Below are 19,542 nucleotides of genomic sequence, written 5' to 3'. Positions count from 1 at the left end.
ACACACACACACCATGGAACCTGAAATCAATTGGATTAAATTTTAAATAAAGCATTAAAACCTGAGGATGAAAACTTCATTAAAAACAGCAGAGAACATTATTTGACATGTTTAGCTCAGTTAAGGGATAGTATATTCCATCTAGTTTTAAGCACTTCTACTTGTAAATCTATTTTTTTTTTAAAGCCAAAATCCCTTTAAAATTTGATAAATGTTGTGTACTTGTGTTAATTTGTACAATATGACAAGTAAAAAATGAAATTATTTCTGGGTCATAATATTTTAAAAATAATATTTTTATATAATCAAAGGGGAAATATGACATCCACAATCAAAAGTATAATAAATGCTAAATAAATTAATAATTAGTATAATAATTGCTAAGGCACAAATTAATGTCCATATTATTTAACATAAGTGCAAATACCCAATTGTTTATATTTCATGAGATTGAAACAGAAAGATACTTGTAAACATACAGGACATACCTGAATTAAATTATTATGCAGATTGATACATACACAAAAGACAAAAGAATATCAGGGAAATCCAAATTTATAACACCAGTGCAGGAATTCTGAAAATTCAACCTATTTTTCTTATTTCCTTTTCATAGATAAGACATTTTCTAAAAGTAGATTCTGTTTCTATGTTTGATGCTTTATAAACCCTAGTGGTACTATATCTTCATTGTTAAAATTGACTACTGTTATTAGACATAAAGAACTGGATCTGAGATTATCCAATAAAATAGACTCTAGAAACAAATGGAAAATATTGAGAAAGCTGATGCAGGATCAGGGGAGATGAAGTATTCAAGCACAACCAGGGAGCTATAACACATTCATCATATTCCACAGTTTAAAATATAAGCAGGGAGATGTTTTGTGTCCTAATTTTCATTTTGCTGCTGAGAAGAAGTCCTCTGATGTTAAATCAAACAAACAAACAAATAAATAAAGCAAACCATATACTTTTAACTGAACAGCAGATTGTTGAAGATCTCCCGTAGAGCCAGGATTAATTTGCATCCTTGAGCAGTAAGAAGAGAGAATGTTGTGCTTAAAAGGGTTGTGTGTGCAGACCAACAATACAATGCAAATCATTTTTTTAACAAGCAACCTAACATAGATGACATTGACAAGCTTTTTTTTAGTTTGGAAGCCAGAGAAGCCAGAGGAAATGAAGGCATTTATTAAATTTCATTATAATTGTAGGGAGGTGGGGGAAAGGAACACTTTTACAATTTATTTTTTTTTGTAAAAACAAACAAACAAAGAAACCAACAAACCAACCAACAGTGAGTTCCTTTTCCCACACCTCACTGTCATTTTGGCAATCTTTTAAGAGAAAGGATTCCATTTCTTGCTATGCATCAGTCAAGACCTCTGACCTTCCTGCATTTTAATCAAGGTTTTTTCAGTTTGGAGCAGGGCAAAAATGCAATCCTCCTGCTACTGTCACTCTCAAATGAAAGTCGGGAATGTTCTTCTGGTTTTGAACTCTTCTCTCAGCGATGCTTATTGCAATAGGTTTTCTTATTGGACCCTTTTCTGATTTCAGAGAGATCTCAAGAGGAAACGAGGCTTTACTTTTTAAGTCTGGAATGTGTCAAGTCTCTGAGTTAGGTAGAGATAAGGGAAAGCCTCTTCACTTGCAGAGGCCTACCTATATTTCTGTGTCCTTGTAAAGGAAAAATATATCCCATCTTAACATAAGCTTGCCTCATATCACTGCACAAAGACATAGGAAATATTTATTCTGCTCACATTTTAATCTGAATTTATGTAGTCTGAATTTCCTAAATCAAGACATAGACTGGAACTTATATATGCTGAAATTTCTCCGTTATAATGTAAGTTAAAAATATACAAAAATGTGTATGTTACAAAAATGCAATAAATTTGAAAAATATCTTTGAATATAAATATATATGTACACACACACATACATACATATACAATTTTTCAAAATGTTAAAAGAAAAATCACTTGGAAAAAAATTAAGATTGGAAAATATGATAACGTGAGTGAAAGAGTCACAATAACTCTACTGAGCAGTGTAGCAAACCTAGAGAAAATAATAGTGATTAGATCTGCTCCAAAATTATTAGATTTTTTGCACAGGAACCTGTTGCCATATCCTGGATAATAGTGAAGTGGGATTATTCCTCTGCAATTTTTTCTGAGATGTTTGCAGTCAAGACTTTTTTTCCTTGAAAATCCTTACACCATGTACAGTTAGGATGAAAGTACCTTTATTATATGAAAAGCAGGACACACCTTATGCCAAAATTGGCATGCTGTTGAAATGATCAAAGTCACATGATCAATTATTAGTGCAAAGTTGCTAATGATATCTTTTCAACAATTGTGATACCTACAAATCAATGTTATGCTATCATTTATATAGGATATAAATGAGTTTTCCCTAGAATCAAGTTGCAATTAAAAAAAGTCTTAAATGCTTCCAGTTGTTTTCTACCTTTACTCTTAACTGACTTCCAACCCAAAGTGCTCTCCCTTATATCAGTGGAAATGATCAGGAATTCTACTCACTCCAGTGTCACCTGAGCCACAGCATCCATGGAACTGTATCCATTTTCCATGAAAATCTCTGTATACCGTCCCATTTTGATGGCTTCCAACCATTCACCTACAGATCTGTAGACGCCATTTCCAAGTGGGCTGTGTTCCCCTAATAAATTTGAAATTCTAAAAGAGAAACCAAGGTATACATTAACATAATCTTTTTTTTTAAAGTTGGATGTAAGATTATTGTACATGGAGGAAGATCAGCAAAAAGAGTTGTCTAGTAACCCTGCAAGTGCCCAATATTAGTTTTTGTTCCTAATTATATCAAAGCTTTACTTTATAGACAGCTATATAAATATTCTACAGGTTGATTTTAAGAGGCATCATTTCCTTTTCCCCACTCCTGATTTTTAACCCCACATTTTAAAAATCTAATTTATTTATTTAAATTTATTGACTACTTTTTAAAAAAGCCTAGAGCATAAAAATAGCAAGAAATACTAAGTCAACAGGCAGCACAGAGTAAAATACTCTGCTACAAAAAGCCACAAAACAAAAAAAGGTCCCTTTAAATAATGACAAATACCAACTCCAGGCTTAGGACATTTTTATTATTTCATATCTTTACTTTATCTTTTTTTTTTTGGGGGGGGGAGGTAGGGGTATTCTTTTTCAAAAGAATTAACCCATTAAGATATAATATGGTGATAGTATAACATTAGCAGCTAAATTTCATAACTGGCTAATATACAGACAACATGAAAAGTGAGTGGTGTGATTTACTCACAATCTTCCCAATTTAGCCTATCAAAAACTTTGCAAAGGGACAGTGAGGATCTATTAAACAGGCAGAGAACTAGATCGGTCTTACATACATAATTTATATAAGGATATATATTCTGGTTTTATTCTGGTTTTTATATTTTGTGTGTTTCTTTTCAAAGCTGTAGAAGCAGATGCTACTACATTGAGTCTACTGCCATTGATCCTATAATCTTCTAGAATTCTTAAAATTCAGAAAGCTTATAAATGTAATAAATAAATAAAATAAAATAATTAATCAGTCATCAAGATAAATGTAGCACATCTTCATTATACAGTGCATTCTATTTGATGGATACAGTTGATGCACTGATACTGACATAAATTGTTATGAATTTCTAATCTCATTTATTTAAATAATATCATCACTTTGGATTTGTGGCCAGAGTTGTCAATTTTCTAAAGAACTTATATTAAATGGCAAAATTTGGGTGATAAAATACATTGGAGAACAATTATTAGATGATACAGCCAGAGTGCCATCTTGGAATGTTTTGAGTAGGAAAATATAGAAAAGGAAGAGTGGCAGAAAGAAAGGAAATATCATAGAGAATATATGTATATCCTGCACATTAAAAATATTTGGCCTTTATTTTTTTAAAAAAAAAAAGCTTAGAAACAGGTGTGGCAGATTTTTTCACATGATTATTTTTGCAATTATTGTCAAAATGTATTACAATAAATGTTTTTTCCCCTTATAAATCATAGGGATTGGATTTTCAATTACTCTAAAAATAGGCCAATTTTGTATATATGCCACATTTGCAAAAGTAAAAACAATAAATTCTTTTGTCCCAAAGGTGCTTTTCCAACAGACAACTGTACTTTCTGGTTTTTCTTTGAAAGAAGAAAAGAAAAATCAGAAAGTCCAGTTGCCTCTTGGAAAAGCACCTTTCGGACTACCATGATCTAGATGACTGAGAATCTCCATAGACAATAGATTCTTTTAAATAAATTTGTTTTCAAAAAGCAAAGTACACTTTTTAAAAGTAGTGAAATATTTATCTGTTCAGTTTAACTTTCATTTCATTTTCAAGACAGAAAAAAATGCTGTTGAAATTTGCCTTATTACTGCCTTGAGGTTCTAGGAGCCTATAACTAGTTCAGGTTTTCTAAATTTTCCATTTCTGTTTCAGAACAACAAAACATGAATCAACTAAGGGTAGCTACTTGTATACCACCTCTTTCCAAATTAGAAAAATAGTTTGTATTTTGACAATAATCAAAAACGGAGAGACCTAACATCAATGATAAAAAGATAACACAGCATAAATTTGATTTTATACCTGCTTGATGTGTTCACCAATGTTTTCAGGCTACTGGGATTCCGAATGAGCTTTTCCAGTATGCAGACTATTTCATCAAATTTGGGCCTGCTATTTCGGTCCTTCTGCCAGCAATCTAACATTAGCTGATAGAGAGCAGCTGGGCAGTCCATGGGACTTGGCAAACGATAACCTTCTTCAACAGCCTTAATCACCTAAAGAAAAAATCAATCAAACTCCCAAATATTCTTCTTTAATAAAAATTATTGTAATCAAAATTCCCCTGAAAATACATAGGGATTTCTATTGTTAAAACATTCAGACCATTTTTCTGCTGATAAGTCTACAAAAATGATGGTATGAAAGCTATATATTTGGAAACTCTATCCATATTATTTACAATTTCATGCAAGGATAGAATATGTTTTTTATTATATTCTTGACTCCCTGATCATGAATAGGGCTACTAGAATCCAGCAAAACAGAAAAAAGTTGACACAGCCAGCCCCGACATTGGTCATACAAAATTTCTAGCTCGGTTTCAGATAAATAAGACTCCCAAACCCTTGACTTTTGGTAAATAAATTTATGGAATTGAAATGCTCACAACTATACATGACATTAAAGAGTAGTGGCCATATCTTCCAGTTGTTGTTTTTTAAGTGTGAGGGAATGTAATTGGAATTGCATAATGGCAGAAAACTTTTCTATGAAAAAGAAAAATTGATCATAAACATTACCATGTAACACTGCATGCACAGCTAGTGCTTAGACCTTGATGATAAATAGAATGTTGGCAGTGGTTGTGGTGACATCCTGAAAGATGATTGGCGGCCTTTGAAAAGAGGATACTGGAGGATCTATGGATAAACTATTTTACTGTATAATTGGCTTTTGAAATTATTTGAATTCATAGAAATATTACTTGGAATTAAATGATGAAAGAAAAACATTTCTTGCCCTGCACCTCTTTGAAGACAGAAGGAAGGAAGAAATGACTATCATTCCAGTTATCTTTCTTCCTTGTATAGTGTTGAATTTATGTAGAAAGTTTGCTGCTGCAATTTAAATGTAAAATTTTCAGAATTGTTTAAAAACTAAATGCTTATCAATGCCTGAAAGTTCACTACCCTCATACTGCTAGGTTTTTGCTTCTTGACATGACTCATTGGTTGGTTTCTTCTGGGAATAGTATGGAAGGATATTAATGCAAGGCTTTGTGTAATAGAACTTCTAGGTTTTTCAAAACTAATATACTCATGATTCAGATTCTTTGCTGAGTCTTTTTCCTTTTTCATTGCTTAATTCTTTTTCCTTCTTAAAAGATTTTATAATTTCACCTGTTTATTTCTTGCTAAAGAGAACAAATAGAGTTAAAGAATTAAATATTCTTTTACTCATCAGAGAAAAACATATGAACAACTGAAAAGCCACAACTTCTGCAATACCTTAAAATTGTCCTTTCAGAACTCAGTTAGCAGTCGTCAACGCTCCCCTGCTCCCCTCAGCTTACATCTGACTCCAGCCTATCAGGCTGCTAACTTTTTCAGGACCACAGCCAACTCCCAGAATTTTTTATTATTGCAGCCAAATATTTCTAACTATTTTTCACAGAAACAATAACATTTACTGACCGATTACTAATATCCATATACAATGCAATGCAATGCAACAAAAAAAATGTTGAGATTTTGGAAAAAAATGCAAAGAAGAGCAACTGAGGTGATTAAAAGATAAGCTTGAAGACAAAAACATATGAAGAATGGTTGCAGGAATTGGGCATTGCCAGTCTAGAGAAAAGAAGGGCTAGAGGTTATATGATAGCAATATTCCAGTATTTGAGGGGCTGCCACAAAGAAGAGGGAGTCAATTTATTTTCAAAGCACCAGAAGGCAAGACAAGAAACAATCAATGGAAATTATTCAAGGAGAGAAACAATTTGGAATTAAGAAGAAATTTCCTAATAGTAAGGACAATTAACCAATGGAACAGCTTACCTTCAAAAGTTGTAAGTGCTTCATCACTGGAGCTTTTTTTTTTAAAAAAAGCTGGACAACTACCTATCTGAAATGGTATAAGGCCGTGATGGCAAACCTATGGCATGCGTGCCACAGATGGCATGCAATGCCCTGTCTGTGGACATGTGAGCCATCGCCCCAGTTCAGGTCCATTGCACATGTGTGCACGCCTCCCACCGGCCAACTAGTCATTGTATCTCTACTGCACGAGGCATGTACAGGGGGCGCAAATTCATGTGTGGGGGTGGGTGAGGTGCATGCAGGGGAACGTGTGCATGCATGGGGAAAGAGTGCATGGACAGCACCCTGTGCATGTGGGTCAGCGAGGTGGGGCGCATGTGCAGAGTGCGCACTCATACGCAGGGATATGCTCTGGGCCTGCATGCGCATTGCATTTTGAAGGTTTGGGCACGCGTACTCATGCTTTGGACACTCAGTCCGGAAAAGGTTAGCCATCACTGATATAATGTCTCCTGCTTGAGCAGGGGTTGGATTAGAAGATCTTCAAGATCCCTTCAAGCTCTATTGTGATTGATCAAATTGAAATAAATGTAATTATAGGATGAGATGTATTTATTTAGAGAAAGGAGAAAAAAATAAAGTGCTAGAATATGGAAAAATATTCTGAAAGCATATACACACATGGAAAAAAATGCTAATATTTTTATAAATGATTTAGGGAAAGGTTATAAAGAAGGTATACTTATCAAATTTTCAGATGACATAAAATGGGAGAATTGTTTATACCCTAGAATAGAGTCTCAAGAATAGAGTCTCAACGGAAGCAGCAATTCCGTAGGCAGACTCACAGAAGATGATTAAGCACAGGTGGTTGTGGATTGGCCCCTCCCAAGAGAGATTATAGGTGAGGCATTGGGAGGGGACATTTGCAGAAAAAAACCGTTCGAATTAGTAGTTAAGAAAATCTATCTGTGTATTCTAGCTGTGTCTGTTCGTTTGGACTACCTGCATTGCTTCATTTGAATTATCTGGGTTGCTGCAGAGCTAATCTATTGAATGTGAGTTGTCTGGGTCCTCAGCCAAAGGATTCGTTATCTCAGTAAGTAAGCAGTGGCAAACAGCCAAGCCTGTGTTCTGATTTATTCACAGGCATGTGGGGAGGAGGGGGTCAGAACACTTGGGTATCTACTGAAATAATAAAAATAAGACATGTAGTGTATCTTAATGATGATTAACTTAAAATTATAATAAAACTAATGGGTGTTTTTGGAAAAACAAGTGAAATTGTTTACTTGGGTATCTACTGAAATAATAAAAATAAGACAAGTAGTGTATCTTAATAATAATGATTAACTTAAAATTATAATAAAACTAATGGGAGGTTTAGTTACTTATGAATAATCAGAGGCTATATGAATCTTAACTGGCTTAACTGGAAGCTCTTTTACTAAATACTAATTCACTCAGAATAATGACTAAAATTGGAACTTGAACACAATCACTGATTCGTACTAGCCCATTTGTTAATATATAATCTGATTGTGGTGATGAAGAAACATGCAATGACGACAAAAATAATACACAGTTATACAGAATGTATATATTGCCCTCATTCATGTAAATCTAGGCAGTGTGACACTATTAACTCCCTTTTCCCAGAAGAATCTCTATCATTAGCAATATGCATGGTCCCTAAAGATTAAGCTATGGGAGTCTGCCAATGTTTCTTAACTGAGTAATAAAAAAGTATTTATTCCATGACAGTCCTTCATCCCTAAAAATAATACTGATGGACCTTAAATTAAGAATTATTCATGGGATGATAGTATCTCTTCCAAGGGAATTTGTCTTGGCCTTATTATTTTACTTTATTGCAAATTGGAACACAATACTGAAATGGAAGGCTTGGTAACAAAAGAGATTTAAATGACAAAGTGTTTTCCATTAAAAAAAACAGCTATTGCTTTGCTGGTCTAGCTCAGATGTGTGAAATCTTCATAAATATTTGCAACTTCCTGCATATTGATCTCCTATGTAGTCAACCTGTGATTTTCTAAAATATATATTCAAATAATATGCAATCACTGTATGCATATTATTTCCAATCTAATTAGTTAAAAAGTATATTCCAATAGAGATATGGATGAGTAAACATCTCCCCATGGTCTATATCTATGGACATCAAGACATTGCATCTGAAGTAAATGCACTGTCAAAGACCAAACAGACAAAGACAGTCGGGGTCTGATGACTCTACAATTCTAAATACAAAGGATTGAGATTAAAACTAAACAAACAAACAAACAAACATTCTCTCTCCACAGTTATTATTCCCAGGAAAAATAAAATGTTGTATAAATAAAAACTGCTCAAAAACATTATACACTCCATGTCAGAACTGATAAGTATCTGAATCAGGGGTGGGTTCCTGCCAGTTCTAACCTCTTCTATAGAAGAGGTTCCACAAATGTACAGTGTCATTTAGAACCAGTTCCAGCTCCCGCCCCCCGCCCATCTGCACATCATCAAGATGAAGAGCGAGAGGAGGAATTCTGGGAGTTGAAGTTCACAAGTCTTAAAGCTGTCAAGTTTGAATACCCCTGGGGTTTTTTTTCTAAAGGGTTAGGGGTGCAAGGGTCTTGTAACTTGACAGCTTTCAGACTTGCGTGCTTCAAATGCCAGAGTTTTTGAGCCAACATTTTGGTTGCTAAGCAAGAGCGCTGTTAAGTGAGTTTCACCACATTTTACAAGTTGGCCACGCCCACCAAGTCACATGGCTGCCAAGCCACTCCCACTCAGTCACATGGCTGCCAAGCCACTCCACCCGGTCACATGGCCAGCAAGCCATTCCCACAAAGCAGGCCACACCTACAGAAGAGGTTCTAAATTTTTTTGAAACCCACCACTAATCTGAATGAAATAGTCTCTGGATGACTCCTTACCCAGCAGCAAGATTTTGAAGTTGTCTGGCAGTAACAGCAGCAGCAGCAAGACTACAAGAACTTTTCCAACTTCAACACCACAATTATTCTCAAAAGAGCACCATTCCAGGAAAGTATTAGAAATATTAAATAGTAGAATCAGCTATCCATGCTTGCTCAGTGTCGGGAACAGATCTTTGTTTTTCTACAGGGAGTTACCAGTAGTGCGTCAAGGCAGTTGCCTGTAGATTCAAGTAGTGATGCCAGCCCAGATTTGGATTTAGAGCTGTTCCATGTTCTGTACTACTAAGGCCTGTCCACTTGCATTATGATTTGATTCTGACAGCTGATGCTCAGTTTTGGTCACGTTTTGTTTGATAGCAAAGTGAGTCATAGTATGTTAAATTTATGTTCACCACTCAGAATCTCAAATTGAAACAAAGCCCAAAATCAGCTGCTGTGCCTGATACAAGAACCTTATCTTTTTATCCATTAATCTTACTTCTATTCTCCATTTCACTCAATTGAACATTCCATACTATTCTCCGAATGGACTCTTTGGACATTACTTGTAACTGTACATTTAGGCCTTTAAAATTAAAAAAAGAAAATAATTAATATATGTGACATCCTGATTTGAAGGTTTTCACATAGAGAAGGAAAAGGAAATATTTACATCTTGATTGGTCATCTCCCAGTAGGGTCTCTCTCCATAGGACACTACTTCCCACATCACAATCCCATAGCTCCAGACATCACTAGCAGATGTAAATTTGCGGAAAGCTATAGCTTCAGGAGCTGTCCATCGGATTGGGATTTTCCCTCCCTAGAAATAATATATATATATATATATATTATATTTAATTAGGTTAAAATACATTCAATTAAGTTTTCTTGATGTGTCAACAATTTTCTAGAGAAAATGAGTAGACAAGCATTTTCTAATGTTTGGAAGATCTCTTTCTACATTATTACATCCTTTACATACCTTCAGATATATTAATTGCTGGTACTAAGGGCCTACCATATTTTTCAGAGTATAAGATGCACTATTCATTCTTTTTAAAAAAAAGAACGGGTCCGTTTTTGCAAAAAATGGGCCATTTTTGGGAGGTTTGCAGAGTGCAAAAAGTTTTTTTTTCTTTCAGAAAGCTCTTTAGTTACGAGTGGTTGATGAGAATTATATTGATCAAGTGCTGTGCCAGCAGAAACAAAGTATTAGGTGCTGCAGATTGTCAGCGATTTCCTTCTCCAGCACATGGATTAATACACCTGGAAACATCTACCTTCTCTCTCTCTCTCTCTCCCTCTCTCTATCTACACACACACACACCTACCTACTTTCTCTCTCTCTCTCCATTTATCTACATACCTACCCACCTACTCTCTCTCCCTACCTATCTTCTCTCTCTCTCTCCCTCCCTCCCTCCCTCCCTCTACCTACCTACTCTCTCTCTCTACCTACCTATTGTATTTCTCTCTCTCCCCCTTTATCTACCTAACTACTCACTCTCTCTACCTACCTACTGTATTTCTCTCTCTTTCTCTCTATCCCTCTATATACCTACCTACTTTTTAAAAAATGTGCCTCTTTAAAACCTTGGTGCATCTTATACTCCAAAAAATACGGTATTTGAATTTAATTTGTATAACAAGATACAGTTGGGTCATCATAGTTGGTGAAGGAAAATACAAACAAGCATGCAGTCAACACAGTTCCCGGGTTGTTAACTATACATTTAAAAAACACATACAAAATACCTCATATCACAGACTTGAGGTCAAAGGTGTACCATGGGCCTGCAAACAAAATCTGTCATGATACCCAAATTCTGAATTCAAATTGTAAGGAAAAAAGGATATGTTAAAGTTCAAGCCCATAATTATTTCTGTGTATGCTCAGTCTAGAAAGAAATATTGGCACGTAATTCAACTATTGTTTAATAAGACATGATAAAAATAGGAAAACGTTAAACAAATGGCTGCTTTCAGTGAGAACATAAGATAGAGTCATGGCTGAGAATTTATTTACTGACATTCATTGATGATATGGTATCAGATACAGTACTGGGACATCACCCTATTGTTCCTATTCTAAGTGGATTTTTTTAACCTTTAAATTTAAAGTAGCATTAGACCTTAATCAGTCTCATTCATAGACAGCAGTTAATAAGTTTGTGCATTGAAAGAGACAATTTATTTAGCATATGGTATTCAATGCGCTAAATAGAGTATATGGATAACAGTAGTAAAATATATAAAAGGAGCACATGATACTGTGGTACATGTATGATGAAAATATATAGTCAATTTTGTAAGGTATATGGAATTCAAGAAGTTACATACAAATTACAGGTCACATTTTGAAATACATTGGTCCTCCAACTAACAAACACTGTACTTAATTGGATAAATGGTGTAGCTATTAATATATAAGAGACAATGTTCATAACTATATATTATGATTGCCAGAAGGCAGGATAGAAAGAGAGGCAATAGTTTATATGGGCGCTCATTAATGCAGATTACTCACACAATGGAGCTATTCTTGTTGTGAGGATTTTACAAAACCTAATATGTTCTTGCTGATCTATATTTTGTTTCTGTATTTATCCTAGAATATACTTCTGATTGACAAAGCTACGAGATCACCTGTTGGTAGCTCTGGTTCAGGACCATTCTCCAAACTTTAGACCTACACAAGGTCTAAACACCTACACAAGTTGACTGAAGTATGTCCCAAGTTAGTCTCCCTACTTTGCTTCTGCAATAAATAAATACATGTTCACAAGAAACTTACTCTTGTTGTGTAAGCAGCTTCAGGATCATCTTCAAGAATTCGAGAAAGTCCAAAATCTGACACTTTACACATCAAATTAATGTTGATTAGGATATTTCTGGCAGCCAAGTCTCTATGTACATATCCCATGTCAGACAAATACTTCATCCCAGATGCTATTCCTCGGAGCATACCAACCAACTGAATTACAGTAAAGTGTCCATCATTCTTCTGTAAAAAGTACAGAATTACAAGTAGAGAATATGAAAGCAAAGTTTAATTTACTATAAACAACCAGGAAGTTTTGAAGTAAATATGTGAAACAGAAAAATCCTGTACTGCTATGTTCCATGATAAATATGTTGAAATTTAAAACTGTTCAAGATTGCTTTTACTAAATTAAACAACTCCCATGGAGTTCTGTTTCCACCGGCACTTCAGAATTAACATACTATATAGAACCAGAATGGCGAACCTGTGGCACGCGTGCCACAGGTGGCACGTGGAGTCATTTGTCAGGGCACGCATGGCACATGGAACCATTTGTCAGGGCACAGGTGGCACATGGAGTCATTTGTCCATACGCACTGGCCAGCTGACTTTTGTAAAGCCATTTTTGCCCTCCCCAGGCTCCAGAGGCTTTATAGGAGCCTAGAGAGGGTGAAAAGACCCCCCCAGGCCCTCCAGAGGCTTCGGAGCGCAAAAAAACGGTGCTATGGACAAACTTCCCTATGGGAACAGACTTCCGGTTTGCTCGTAGGGTCTTTTTTAGTCCTCCGGAGGCTTCAGGGAAGCCTCCTGAAGGTCCCTGAAGCCTCCAGAGGGCCTCCGGGGGGGGAGGCTGTTTTCGCCCTCCCCAGGCTTCTATAAAGCCTCTGGTGCCTGGGGCGGGTGAAAAAAGCATGCAAAAGGGGGGAGCACCTCTAATGCGCGCATGCACCCTGGGGGAAGTAGCGCATTGCATTATGGGTGCAGCACGCCTGTGCATGACCCCTCCTGCGCTCCCCCCCTTATGGCACGTGAGCCAAAAAAAGGTTCGCCATCGCTGGTACAGATGATATTACTGAATGTAAAAGTATGGGAAAATAAAAAGCATCTTAGAAGGCAATACTGAATTACTCAGTTGCTAAGAAAACTGCATGATGAACACATCCACAAAATCAGTAGGATTTGAGGTTAATCAGAAAAATATTTTTGTTTAAGAAACCACATTTCTTCAGAAATAATAATTATGAAATGGGAGGTTAATACCTGACATGCATATACATTTAAAGCTTACCTTTAAAAATGTATCCAAGGATCCATTTTCCATATATTCAGTTACAATCATGACTGGTTTACCTGGATAAAGTAGATTAAAAGCCCATCATCTATAGCTACTGGATGGCAAAAACTCACTTAGAACTATAATACAGGCACTCCCAGAGTTTCAATTGAAATGCAGCCTGCCCATTATGGTTAGAAATCAGGATGTCCATTAAGTTAACTTCCTCACTTAATAACCCCCTATCCCTGCTCTCCCCATTATAATAATTAAATAAATATGTGGTTCATGAAGTGGAATGGAGATTCCCTTGTAAACCTGGTGTAGGCACAAGTACACCTGCCTCTGGCCTCCTGGGCTCTCCCTCATCTCCCTGAGATACCCCATGCTTCTCCCTCTTCCCATTCCTTGAGGTCTTCATGGGACACATTTTGAAGATCTCCAGAATTCAGGAGGTTGGGATAGGGAAGGAGAATAGGCTGTTCCATTGCTGGGTCACATGGCACAATCCCACAAACAAACTGAGAGCTTTACCAGCGTTATTTTTCACTCTGTTTTTTTTCCCTTGCTAATGTTAATCATAGTTCTATCAGTGTTAGCTTCACTAGTGTTAGTGAAGTTAGTTAGAAAAAAAAGAAAATAGAGGATTTCGTTTCTTTGTTAAGGCTATTCTTAGCTCTACAAGCTTTAGCTTTGCTGGCATAACACAAGCAAAGCTAATGATGGCAAAACTATGGCTAGCATTAGCAAGGAAAGGAAACATTGAGAGCTGCGCCAGCATTATTTTTAGCTAAGAAAACGATGTTTGCTTGTGGTTGTGCCATGTGACTCAGCAAAAGAACATCCTGTTCCTCTTCCCCTATCCTGATCTTCTAGGCTCTGGAGATTTTGAATTGTATATGAGTGATTGTTGACTAAGGTGGGACCCCATGAGGTGACAAAGCAGGCAGGGGAGGATGGGAAGCATAGGCATGGGGTGCATAGAATGCCCTACAGTCATTCGTAAACTTGAAAGACCCTGGGGGCATTATAGTAGCTGTAATTTAAAACTGAGCCATAAATATTTTTGGGGATGTCTGCTGTAACTTCAAATGTTCACTAAATGATCCATCCTAAGTAAAGGACTATCTGTATGTATAAAAACATACTTGCAAACTTATGTATGACACCCATACTCATTTGGAGAGTATACATTTTTTTTTCAATCCACATTTATCCCACTATAACAATGAATCCCTGATTTACCAGATTTTAGTTTTACTGAGTTTTGGCTACAATAGACAAAATTTGCTTATGTAGCAAATGCTTCTGTGCAATTGTAAAGTCTCACTTATCATTTATGCATGCAAAAATATATAAAACAAGCCATGCATAAAATTCCATTTAATTTAACTGACATTCTATTAGAACCTATTTTCTCCATTTGCCTAGTAAATTGATTGTTTAAATGGCTTGTATCTAAACTGTCCATTTTAACTCACACATGCAAATACTTTTTTGTAATTCATATATTTACTAATAGAAGAGTTAATATGAAAACATCACATTCTCTCTCTATAAGTACAATAAGTAAAAAAGTAATTTGAAATGTATATAATCACATTTTAGAAACAAAAGCAAATCAAAATTTCTTCACAAAAAGAAAAATAAATGTTCATGTAAGCATGTATGCAATCAATGCAAATAAGGAATCCACATTTAGGTGTCATATTCTGCCTTTAAAGTTAAATTTCTGTCACTTTAGTATATATAACATTAAAAAACACTTGAGGTGATTACAATTTTAAAAAATAGCACATAGAAAGAAGGAATGAAGTTTGAAATGGGCCTTATCCATTCTCAATCTGCTCAATCCAAAGAGCTGCTTTATTACCTTCCAGGAGTCAATCCACACAATTTCATCATTAGCAATTTATGTCAACTATCGATACATCCCTCCTTTACATTTTTCTCTATACCACTGCCAAGCCCAATGGAGTTTTTTGTCTGCTTTTTATTTCCCATCATTTCTACCCCTTCATTGTCTTCTTCTTTAAATACCTGCTTCTCTGAATTCAGAATTTTATTTAGGCTTGATTTTAATTATTTATGCATATTTTTTATAATTTCACTTAGTTCTTCAAACTCCCACCTTTCCATAATGTCCAGTCCCAAAGTTAGTTAGTTATACAGTTCTTATTTCAGAGTTCTGGTCCACCTTAAATTTATCTTATTCAGCTGCTGTGGGGAAGAGCGAAGGGAGCCATCTTGGTCTTTTGTTCTTCCTCAATGTTCAGTTCCAAAATTGCAGTTAGTTATACAAATCTTATTTCGAGGTTCTGGTCCACCTTAAATTTAGTTAATTCAACTACCGTGAAAACGGAAGAGAAGCTGGAGGCATCTTGATCTTTTGCAGGCAAAAAAGAAAAAAAAGACTTTGCATTTCCCAGTTCTTGATTTTGTTATTATTTTTTCCTTGCTATTTTCCACCTCTCGTTAGTTATAATTGCTCAAAATATATTAATTGGAACAAACTTGCATACAGCCAAACTCAGGTATGTTTCTCTTCCCTCCTGCTTTTCCAAGTTCTAATTTATGGCAGTTGGTTAATTAAAATTTCCCACACAGTCAAGATTAGGTTATCAGTTGTCAGTGAGGAGATAGTGCTTTTTTCTTGATCTTTCTCCCTTGTTGCATTCCACCTCTCGTTAATTGGAGTTGCTTAAAATGTTAGTTAAAAGACATTAGGATGAAGCAAATTTTCATGCTCCTAGAAAACACAATCTTTTGAAGTCCAAAACCGAATTTAAAGTTAGTGTTTGAGTGGGTCTGTCACTTCTGTGCTTTCTCCCTTTCTGTCTGAATTGTTTCAAACAGATGGCTTTTTTGGGGGGAGGCTAGTTTTCAACCTTCCATTTTCCTTTTCTTTCTTTCCTTCTTTTGCAAAAATCCCGATCTGTCCATCAATATTATTTGTGCTCTCAAGATTCTTTGCTTTTTCCAAATTTTGATTTATAACTGTGGGTTAGATTTATGACTGTGGGTCATCTCATCCTCACCCTCCTGTTTAGTTGCTTTGGCTGGAAGCCAGCTTCTTTTGCAGCCATGTTGCCATGCTGCCGCCCCTCAGAGGGCAAATCTCCGACCTGCAAGGGACCTGTTGCTTCTACCTCGGTCTAATAATCTGCTGCCCCTTCTTTGCCCCCCCCCCCCGGAGGGTTCTGATCTAAAAAGATCTCAGAATTGGTTTGTCAGACAGGGTTCATGTGATATTCTACAGAGCTCACATCCCCCATGTCTGTCCAGCTGGAGAACTTCTGAGTGACTTCATTTTCACAACTATCTTAAAAGGATTCAATTGAACCACATGATGTTAGGAATGGGAGGTTCAAGATGAATTTTGTTTTTAGCAGCCGCCACCAAGTATTTATTAGGTTGTTTAATTCAACACCAGACCCTTATCATGAAGTCAAGGTTACAAATTCAGAATGTCTGCTATTTCTACTTGCTTTCCTATTGAAATTCAGATTTTCTAAAAAAAATTCAATCAGTGAAAAAGACAGATTAACAGATCAACAGAGTTGGAAAGGACCTTGCAGGTCAGAGCCGTGGCATGAGACTGATGTTATGTAACGCAAGGTCCGTTGTTAATAAGGCTCCCCTCATCCATGATCTGGTTTCTGAGGGGGAGCCGGACATTGCAGGGATCACGGAAACCTGGTTGGGCCACGAGGGGGGTGTGCCCCTCGTGGAAATGTGCCCATCAGGATACCGTGCATTCCATCAGCTTCGTGCCCGGGGTAGGGGTGATGGGGTAGTGGTCATTATACGGGAAGCCTTGACACCGAGAGAATTCATCGTACCTCAGATATCCGGATGTGAGACTCTAGGTGTGAGATGGGGCCCAGGGAGTCAGTTGGGCCTGCTGATTGCATACTTGGCTCCTCGCTATGCCTCAGCGGCCCTGCCTGAGCTCCTCGAGGTGATTGCGGAGGTGGCAGTTGAGACCCCTAGACTATTAGTCATGGGAGACTTCAACTTGCCATTGACGGGTGAATCATCCGAGGTCGCTCAGGAGTTCATGGCTTCCATGACAGCCTTGGACCTGACCCAAATAATTCAGGGCCCCACACACGAGGGAGGACACATGCTGGACCTTGTTTTTATCTCTGGTCGATGGAAGAGTGATCTGGGAATAGGGGATCAGGTGATCACTCCCCTGTCATGGTCAGATCACTCGCTTCTCCGGCTGGACTTCCTTGACGCCACCCCCCATTGCAGGGAGGCGGAACCAGAGGATCTTAGATGGTTCCGCCCCAGGCGACTGATGGAACCAGATAGGTTCCAGACGGAGCTTGGGCCACCTCCTGTTGCCCTGACCCGCTCCTGGACGGAGGACCTGGTGGCTGCATGGAACAGTGCGGCGGCCGGGGTCTTGGACCGGGTAGCGCCCTTGCGGCCTCTCCGGTGGCAGCGAACCACCCTGGCCCCTTGGTTTTCCGAGGAGCTGAGGGTGATGAAGCGCCACAAGAGACGCCTAGAGAGCAGATGGAGATCCTCTCGGGCCGAATCTGACCGAACACAGGTAAGAGCCCATTTACGGACCTACCTTGTGGCACTAAGGGTGGCTAAACGTCGATATTATGCCACCCTTATTGCGTCTGCAGAAAACCACCCTGCCGCCCTGTTTCGGGTGACCCGCTACCTCCTATCACAGAGGTCGCGGGAAGCCCCTTTACAGGGGAGGGCAGAGGAATTTGGGGAATATCTGCAGGACAAAATCGCTCAGATCCGGAGCGAATGGGTCCCCTTCAGTGATCGTGAGGAGACACCGGAGGCGAGTCTTGAGGTACCTATCTGGGAGGAGTTTGACTCTGTTGCCGCCGAGGATATGGACAGGCTACGCGGGCGACTGCGGGCCACCACATGTTTATTGGACCCGTGTCCCTCCTGGCTTGTACTGGCAACCTGGGAGGTTACACGTGACTGGCTCCTGGGTCTGGTGAACGCCTCGCTGGAGGAGGGGTTCCTGCCAGCCGCCTTGAAGGAGGCGGTGGTGAGGCCCCTACTTAAGAGGCCTTCCCTAGACCCAGTTGAGTTAGCCAATTATCGTCCTGTCTCCAACCTTCCCTTCTTAGCGAAGGTTGTCGAGAGTGTGGTGGCGCAGCAGTTCCCTCGACACCTGGAGGAAATTACTTATCTAGACCCGCGCCAGTCCGGTTTCCGGCCGGGCCACAGCACAGAGACGGCTTTGGTCGCGTTGGTGGATGATCTCTGGAGGGCGAAAGATGGGGGCTGTTCCTCCATCTTAGTCCTGTTAGACCTCTCAGCGGCTTTCGATACCATCGACCATGGTATCCTGTTGCGTCGGCTGGAGGGGATGGGGGTGAGGGGCACTGTTTTGCGGTGGTTCTCCTCCTTCCTCTCCGGTCGGACGCAATGTGTGTTGGCGGGAGAGCAGAGATCGACCCTGAGGCCGCTCACGTGTGGAGTGCCACAGGGGCCGGTCCTCTCTCCTCTCCTGAAACCGCTGGGTGAGATCATTCGAGGATTCGGGGTTGAGTGCCATCTGTATGCAGATGACACTCAGTTATACATTTCTACCCCGAACCACCCCAACGAAGCCGTCGAGGTGATGTCCCGGTGTCTGGAAGCCATGCGGGTCTGGATGGGCGACAACAGACTCAGACTCAACCCTTCCAAGACGGAGTGGCTGTGGCTACCGGCGCCCCGCTTTAGCCAATGTGTTCCATCTCTGGCCATTAGGGGGGTACAACTGCCCCCGGTGGATAGGGTACGCAATTTGGGCGTCCTCCTAGATTCCCGGCTGTCGCTAGATGATCATGTGACGGCCGTGGCTAGGGGGGCGTTCCATCAGGTTCGCCTGATGCGCCAATTGCGTCCCTTACTGGAGCGGGACGCCCTTTGCACAGTCACTCATGCCCTAGTGACTTCTCACCTTGATTACTGTAACACTCTCTACATGGGGCTCCCCTTGA

General features: G+C 38.6%; 1 protein-coding gene across 2 annotated transcripts in view; it reads right to left on the bottom strand.

Annotated features, from left to right (window-relative positions):
- Positions 1-255: 255 nt before the first annotated feature.
- EPHA5 (EPH receptor A5) overlaps positions 256-19,542 on the bottom strand; it is a 227,446-nt gene continuing 208,159 nt past the window's right edge. For both annotated transcript variants that reach the window (XM_081970085.1, XM_081970086.1), the window contains exons 12-17: positions 13,580-13,641; positions 12,322-12,531; positions 10,198-10,347; positions 4,643-4,836; positions 2,559-2,714; positions 256-1,032 (exon numbers count right to left, since the gene is read on the bottom strand). In XM_081970085.1, coding sequence (XP_081826211.1) covers positions 900-1,032; positions 2,559-2,714; positions 4,643-4,836; positions 10,198-10,347; positions 12,322-12,531; positions 13,580-13,641 — 905 coding nt within the window. In that variant the 3' untranslated portion in view covers positions 256-899. The remainder of the gene's footprint in view (positions 1,033-2,558; positions 2,715-4,642; positions 4,837-10,197; positions 10,348-12,321; positions 12,532-13,579; positions 13,642-19,542) is intronic.

This window comes from Natrix helvetica, assembly GCF_964273705.1.
Source record: "Natrix helvetica genome assembly, chromosome: Z".
NCBI lineage: Eukaryota > Metazoa > Chordata > Lepidosauria > Squamata > Natricidae > Natrix > Natrix helvetica.
This window is presented reverse-complemented; position numbering and strand designations above follow the sequence as displayed.